This window comes from Vespa velutina, chromosome 4, assembly GCF_912470025.1.
Source record: "Vespa velutina chromosome 4, iVesVel2.1, whole genome shotgun sequence".
Taxonomy (NCBI): Eukaryota; Metazoa; Arthropoda; class Insecta; order Hymenoptera; family Vespidae; genus Vespa; species Vespa velutina.
Genome location: NC_062191.1, coordinates 3,296,468 through 3,304,007, shown reverse-complemented (window position 1 = coordinate 3,304,007; position 7,540 = coordinate 3,296,468). Strand labels below are relative to the sequence as shown.

Genomic DNA, 7,540 nt, shown 5'->3' with positions numbered 1-7,540 from the left:
GTAACGTTAAATATAAGTTTAAGTTATAAAAGGAAAAAAAAAATATGTACATATATATATATATAATTAATTCTACAATGATTGATTTTTTGTGATGTATCAGAAGTAGTGTTTAGATGGAAATTTAATCTGCATATATAAGCATATGTATATATATATATATATTTTTTTTTTTGATAATAAAATTTATAAATACATATATTTTCTTATGATACTAATGATAATATTACGTAATAGTAATTATGATAAAACTTTATTATGATAATAAACCTCTATCTGACAACTGTGCTATCAAATGCTATCGCATTGTTGAAGTTTCTTTGATTACAAAAGCTTATTATTTTTTATAATACTTGCGTAGTATCTATTTTTTAAACTTTCAATAATATAATTGTATAATTATTAATAGCTATTTAATATAATAAAAATTTAACAATAAGAAACATTTAGTTATAAAAGTTTGTTAATAAGAAATATTTATTTATATAATAAATATCTGTTTTAATAAATAATTTCTGATGAGTATAAAGGCAATGTATTTTTCTTCAAAAAAGAGAAATAAAGAAATAAAAAAAAAGACTTTATTATCAGTCGAAGTAACCAGTGTCCTGTTATGATAAAAAAAAAAATTAAGTTGTGTGCATGTGTGTGTGTTTGTAATTATTATTATTAAATGACGTCAGGAACTCAAAAGTCCATTGACGCAAATACTAAATCCTGCCAATGTTTTTGTTCCTGAGCAAGATCCTCATTATTCATTTCGTTAAGATCCATTCTAATATTATCTTTCTACCTATGTTATGTCTTGGTCTACCCAATGATTTTTTTCTTCATTATGTTTATCAATTAATACTTTTTAAGCGGTTCGATCCTTATCCATATGCATCACGCGACCTACCCATCTTATTCGGCGCGATTTTATGATAATAATATCCAAATTATTATATAATTGATGTAATTCTACGTTATGCAATTTTCTCTTTTTGCATGATTTTTCGAGGTAATATTATTTTCGAATACACGAAATTTTTTCTCGTCTTGTAACGTAATTGACCATTGTTTAACAGCCATAAAAGACTACCAGTAAAATAATCGTTCTGTAAATTCTAATTTTTAAACTCCTAGACAATATCGAGTAATTTATTAATCGAATAGAAGCATGTATTTCCCAAATTAATACTTTTTTTAAGTTCTTCCTTTGTTTCATCAATTTCATTTCGAATCAATCCTAAATACTTAAAATTGCTGAATCGCTTAATTTTGTCCCGAACCGCAAAAAAATTTTGTCACGAACGACTAAGTTTTCGTTATTTTTAATATTCTGAATTTAATCAGTGACCATATATCAATTTTCTTGTCTGTTTGTAATGTATAAACAACATATTATTATTTTTTTTTTTTTTTTTTACTTTTTTATCTACGATAAAATAATAAAGAAATAATAATTTTTTATACACATTCGATATATAAATAAGTCATGGATTGTTATCTTTCCTTTTATCTCTATGTTTTGCGCCTGCGTGAATAATCTGTTTGATCTTGGTTATATAACACGATCGAGTGCTATACCACTCGTTAGTCTTTATTTATACTTAACGCAAGACAAGTTTAGTTTCAAAACACATTTGGAAATCAAATATGGGAAGGCCACGTGTTTTAGTTACAAGCAACGATGTACCATCCCCTGGAATTGATCTTTTGGAATCTAAGTAAACGAATTTTTTATTGTCATTAATTTAATAGGATATATTGAAAATATAATATTATAAAATATGGTATAATTATCAAAATATTATTAAATTTAGATGTGACGTTACGATCATTCAACATGATAAAAGTACACGAGAAGATGTCCTACAAACTCTTCCCGGGTATAACGCTGTTTTGATTACTAATCATTACAACGTAAATACCGAATTTTTGAATATCGCAGGTAAATGAACGAAAGAAAATTTTGTAATAAAATATCATTATAATTGGAAATACGAACATAATTAAACATGATAAATTCTTGTTATCGATTATATCATTGATAAAATATAGGTACACTTGAATTTGTATTGAATGAAAAAAAAACGAAAGAAAGGAAGTTTATCTTCGAGTAGAATGTCTTAATTGATTGATAAGTTTCTATCCTTTGAAAAATAGACAAATATTGCATAATAGCATACGTAGAAATTAATTATGCGTATAAATATTGTGATTTTCTTCCATCATGTAAAATATATACCATTCATTCAATTTATTATCTTGAAAATGTTCAATTCTTACTTTAAGAGTCATCTGACAGTTGAATGTTCGAACTAATGTTCTTCTTTATCCTCCCTGATGATAGGCAATTTTCATACACACGTGTATGAAAACGTTTCTTTTTTTTCCTTTTTAAATTAAATTTTCAAGTATTTCAATTTAGTAAAGGATTACGAATTGCATTTAATACTTTATGTTGATATTTCATATATTTTTTTTTATATATTAATATATCTATTATATATTATTTCAAATTGTTTTTCATAGGAACTAATTTAAAAGTTGTATCTACTATCTCAGCTGGCTATGATCATTTGGACGTTCCCGAAATTAAACGACGTGGTATTAAGGTCGGTCATACACCTCAGGTTTTGTCAGACGCAGTTGCAGAAATTGCAGTCATGTTGACTTTATGCGCAGCCCGACGAAGTCACGAAGGACGTTTAAAATTAGAAGAGTAATGTTGCAAGCTATATATTAATTTAAACATAATAATAATAATTGAGAGAAAGAGAGAGAGAGAGAGAGAGAGAGAGAAATATGCATATTTGATATAAAACAAATTTCAATAAATTCAACAAAAATTTTATACATATATATAAAAAATATATATATAAAATATAAAAATAAAATATATAATATATATATAATATATATAATATATAATAATAAAATATATAATATATATATAAAATATATATATATATATATATTCTAGTTTTAACATGTTATTTTATCCTATACGATTTTTTTTTTATATATAATTTGCACTTGTTTGCAACAATTTATAATACTTTAGACATGTGAACGCGAAATAAATGTCGTTATTTATAATTGTATTTTAGAGGAAATGTGAAAACTAGGTTGAACTGGTTACTTGGACACGATTTACGTAATTCTACGGTAGGAATAGTTGGATTAGGAAGTATTGGTCAAGCTGTAGCCATACGTTTGGTGCCATTTGGAGTAAACACTTTTCTATATACTGGTCATTCGGAAAAAAAAGCAGGTCCGTATTCATGGTAAAAAAATAAAGATATTTTTTTCTTTTCTTTTTTTTTTTTTTTTTTTTTTTTTTTTTGTTTGTATAAATAATAGATTCTTTTATTATAACTTCATTTTTTAATTCTTTTTTACAATTTATTCAATATTAGGAAAGGATTTAGGTGCTAAGTTTGTATCTTTAGACGAACTTCTTGCACAAAGTGATTTCATTATTGTTGCTACTCCATTGACCAATGAAACCCATGGTTTATTTAACGATACTACTTTTGGTAAAATGAAAAAAAATGCTGTGTTCGTCAATGTCGGACGTGGAAAAGTTGTAGACACGGATGCATTGGTAAAGGCATTGAAAAATCATACAATTTTTGCTGCGGGTTTAGATGTTGTAGATCCTGAACCATTACCAAAAGATCATGAATTATTAAAACTTCCTAATGCTGGTGAATATATAATATATAAGAAATTTTATATTAATATTAACATATTTATTACTATAGTTTTATATGTAAATTTGCTTTTTCTTTTTTCTTTTTTACAGTAATTATACCACACTTAGGTAGTGCCACAGTAAAGACTCGCAACGATATGTCTATAATTGCAGCCCAAAATATTCTCAATGGATTAGATGGCAAACCTTTAGTTTATGAATTATAAGTATTAATGGATTTGCTACAAGTCACTGAGAATAAATAAAACTATTTAACAAGCATGGTATTTACTTTGATGATTTATAAATGAATATATATATTACATAGCAAAAAAATTATTAATTTTTAATAATTTCATGTAACGTTATATGAATAAGTCTATATATATATATATTTTTTTTTTTCTTTTTTTATGTTATTTACATTTTATCCCATATGTATTATATATCATTCAATAAATATAGTTTAGTATTAAACAAATATAATTAGATATTTTATAATGAATTGTTTTATAAAACATGTTATAAATATGTGAGTACGTTATTACGAGATCTTTCAATAGAAATATGCATGCGTATGTCGTAAATTATGTACTTCCTTATTCAATTACCTCATTAAAAATAATACATTTAACGAATACATTCTTATAAAAAGTGAGAAAAAATAATAATTCATGAAATAATATCAATAAACAAATATAGAACAATTTTCCTTCAATTATAGGTACTGTACATAACAATGCCTAATAACATATCAATTATCCTTCGAGAGATATACACAAGTGTTTCGAAGAATATTTATTATTTATCACCCATAGTGAACTACAGGTAACCATCAGGCTTCTACCACTGCACTTTTTAAATTGCTCAAAATTGGTTCAATTTTATTCTCTAGGGATAAAATATGACCTGTATTACAATTATGACTAGCAATAAAGCTGATAACCAATGGTAATTTATTTAATTGCACAACCTGTAACATAAATAAATGCATGCAAAAAACATATAAAAAGATACATGTTTTACATATATATATATATATGTATAATATTTGATAAGATTAATATATTTGAATACCTGATAACTGCTGTACATACAGATAACTATTTTATTTTTTCCAAGTCCTAATTTACTTGCTTGATCTGTAGCCATTCCAAAAGTAGAAAGAAAACTTGCTCTCATAGCAAGTTCTGGTGCTTTCTCATCTGCTACAGATACGACCGGTACACCATCTCGATCTGTGATTAATATACTATGTAGGCCTTCTATGCTGTTTAAAAGACCATTTAAAAATTTTTTATGTTCCTGAAATTTATTTAAAATTAGGTAGATAGATAATAAGTATCAGACATGTTATTTTTCAAACACGCAATAACATAACCTAAGAGAATTGATTAGATCATAAATTTCTCCGTTCATAGAAATTAATGTAAAAAATAATATTTAAACTTACTGCTGTCATTTTTATGTCTCGTATTTGTATTTGCTATACACAATTTATCGATTTAGGAATCTTAGATACAAATAATATTCATTTATTGTGATAACATTGACATTTTATCACCCGTAGAACTTGTTTTACGCGCGTACGAAGAAAATTGATATTTTCTTTTGTATTAATTTAGGGAGGTTTCAGTTATGCATCTCTTTGTCGATAGGTGTGCTAAAGTCGCTAGCCTCCATCTTTTATGGTGATAAAATTTTAAACAGGCGATAACGCATATATATATATATATAGAATAATGTTTAATAATTATTAGTATTTTTTAATGTTATTTATTTAAAAAATATGGTAACATTATTCATTATCAATTAAATCTAATGACACATCAGAAAAGTATACGTTCTTGTGCAGATACTTTTATCGTTAAATATGTTAAATAAAAATATTTCAAAAAAATATGTGTGGTTTAAAAGTAATCAGATGATTCTTAATTCAGTATATAACTCAATTTATCTTCATTACCATCAATTAAAGTAATCTTTATTAATAAATTATTTTATAACATTTGTGATTGATTATCTTTAATGTTTATATTTGAACTTAATTCTTGATCATTAGTACAACCACCGTACATAAACATTTTTGGAATATCTTGTCCATAATAGACTTTTGTATTATGCGCTAAAGCTTCATATTTTTTTAATTCCAAGAATTCTTTAGATAGGAGTAGTTTGTTTGCTTCTGCTTGCATTTTTAATTGATAATATTCAGCATCGGAACGACTTTTTTGTCTAGCAACATGCATTTCATCTTCTATAGCTGCAATTCGTTGAAGAGACTCTTTTTCCATTATCTTTTGATTGTACTGTATTTTTGCAACTTGTGCTTCTTTTTCAGCTTCTATGACAGCCTTTTTTCTATCCGTTTCTGCATCCTTTTCCACCACTTTTTGATGTTGTGTAGATATTAAGAGTTTTGTTTTTTCTGCTTCCCTATATTAACAAATATATATCATATAAGATTCCATTTATCATTTAAATACTTGTAGTAATAATATTTCAAATTGGAATACTCACATTAGTTCATAATTTTTCCTGATGGTCTCAGGAATTTTTGGTTTGGTTACTCTTACTGCCTGAATGTTAAGACCTGGTGCTAAATCGTTTAGATCTTTTTGCAAAGCAGTTTTTAAATTTTCATCTATTTGATCAAATAGATCAATATATACTTCATGTAAAGTATGTACTGAACAAAACTGATTTAACTCATGATGTACTTTGTTAAAAATCAAAGTACGATCATAGTCTGCAGTAAAGTTTCTTACCATAGTGTAAACTACAGAATGAAACATATATATGAAAAAAATATTTTCATAAAATGATTAAAATTTCAAAAATATTATAAGAATATTATTTTATATGTATATGTTCTTACCACTGTTAGCATCTAAAATATTTACAACCTCTATACGATCAAAGTAGATCATTACACCACCACTAGTACCACACGGTACATTTTTAACTTCATCCGTTTGTAATGTAACTTGTACAGATCGATATGTAGTTAATACGGGTATCATCATGTGAAATCCAGGATTACTAACATAAGGCAATAAAGCACCGCCCTAAAAAAAACCAATACTTTTAATTTAAATAATCTCTTATTATTAGTAACATAAATTTAATGTAAGATATTACTTACTCTGAAGTAAACACCAACATGTCCTTCTTCAATGCGATGTAGAGAAAAATTGAAAACTATTGCTAAACAAGCAGGGAGACATATTCGAATGTATTTTTGGCGGAACATTTTTCTATATTGATAATGTTCTGTAATAATGTTATTGTTAAATGATATTAAAGAATCACAATTATAAAACAAACTGTATACTTTACACCTACACTAAAGTGTTTTTATCTTTTCAATAGACGAAAAAAACATGTTTTTAAATAAACTATAAATAACTTCTTTTTTTTTTTTCTTTTTTTTTTTTTATATTACGTCAGAATAATTATCACAAAATAAGGTTATGTTAATAGTTCTCATTTGAAAAATTATCAATATACACTTCGCATATATTACATGTATGAGACAATTGTTATCAACCACAATAAAAATTGTACTGTTACTTTAAAATGATCAATCTTTCTAAATTCATATTCCCAAAGTTCACTATTTTGACCTCAACCGCCTGCCATGGCGCTTCATACATCTGATACTTGCTTTGTGTTTGTTATTAAGCTTTACAATAAATCGAATATATATGTGTGTGTATGTGTGAATGTGTGTGTATGTATATATACTATATATATAGTATATATATAGTATATATGTAAATAGATCCATATCTAGATATCTAAATAAAAATATAATTTTATAATTATACCGATCTTTATTAGTATTTACAGATATTA

General features: G+C 25.6%; 3 protein-coding genes across 3 annotated transcripts; 1 reads left to right on the top strand and 2 right to left on the bottom strand.

The window, feature by feature from the left end:
- The first annotated feature begins 1,549 nt into the window (after positions 1-1,549).
- On the top strand, positions 1,550-3,969 carry LOC124948774 (glyoxylate reductase/hydroxypyruvate reductase-like). Its single transcript, XM_047492928.1, has 6 exons — positions 1,550-1,709; positions 1,806-1,933; positions 2,518-2,707; positions 3,096-3,259; positions 3,405-3,695; positions 3,794-3,969. Exons 1-6 carry the CDS (start codon positions 1,639-1,641, stop codon positions 3,907-3,909), a joined length of 960 nt encoding a protein of 319 aa, XP_047348884.1. The 5' UTR covers positions 1,550-1,638; the 3' UTR covers positions 3,910-3,969.
- LOC124948775 (ragulator complex protein LAMTOR3-A) lies at positions 3,963-5,309 on the bottom strand. The gene is made up of 3 exons (XM_047492929.1): positions 5,136-5,309; positions 4,760-4,987; positions 3,963-4,655 (listed from the first exon to the last, which is right to left on the bottom strand). The coding sequence occupies exons 1-3, from the start codon at positions 5,142-5,144 to the stop codon at positions 4,518-4,520; spliced, it is 375 nt and encodes a 124-aa protein (XP_047348885.1). The 5' UTR covers positions 5,145-5,309; the 3' UTR covers positions 3,963-4,517.
- A 157-nt stretch (positions 5,310-5,466) lies between these two features.
- Positions 5,467-7,364, bottom strand: LOC124948290 (erlin-2-B-like). The gene is made up of 5 exons (XM_047491698.1): positions 7,028-7,364; positions 6,828-6,955; positions 6,561-6,750; positions 6,203-6,461; positions 5,467-6,118 (listed from the first exon to the last, which is right to left on the bottom strand). Exons 2-5 carry the CDS (start codon positions 6,933-6,935, stop codon positions 5,683-5,685), a joined length of 993 nt encoding a protein of 330 aa, XP_047347654.1. The 5' UTR covers positions 6,936-6,955; positions 7,028-7,364; the 3' UTR covers positions 5,467-5,682.
- Positions 7,365-7,540: the final 176 nt, after the last annotated feature.

What these genes read in the sequence shown, in the direction of transcription:
- LOC124948774 (XM_047492928.1), top strand. Translation starts at nt 1,639, where the DNA reads ATGGGAAGGCCACGTGTTTTAGTTACAAGCAACGATGTACCATCCCCT. An exon ending in ATTGATCTTTTGGAATCTAA is followed by an intron (nt 1,710 to 1,805) that starts GTAAACGAATTT and finishes TATTAAATTTAG; the next exon opens with ATGTGACGTTACGATCATTC. An exon ending in CGAATTTTTGAATATCGCAG is followed by an intron (nt 1,934 to 2,517) that starts GTAAATGAACGA and finishes TGTTTTTCATAG; the next exon opens with GAACTAATTTAAAAGTTGTA.
- LOC124948775 (XM_047492929.1), bottom strand. An exon ending in GTATGTACAGCAGTTATCAG is followed by an intron (nt 4,656 to 4,759) that starts GTATTCAAATAT and finishes TTTATGTTACAG; the next exon opens with GTTGTGCAATTAAATAAATT.
- LOC124948290 (XM_047491698.1), bottom strand. Translation starts at nt 6,935, where the DNA reads ATGTTCCGCCAAAAATACATTCGAATATGTCTCCCTGCTTGTTTAGCA. An exon ending in ATGTTGGTGTTTACTTCAGA is followed by an intron (nt 6,751 to 6,827) that starts GTAAGTAATATC and finishes GGTTTTTTTTAG; the next exon opens with GGCGGTGCTTTATTGCCTTA. An exon ending in TATTTTAGATGCTAACAGTG is followed by an intron (nt 6,462 to 6,560) that starts GTAAGAACATAT and finishes TTCATTCTGTAG; the next exon opens with TTTACACTATGGTAAGAAAC.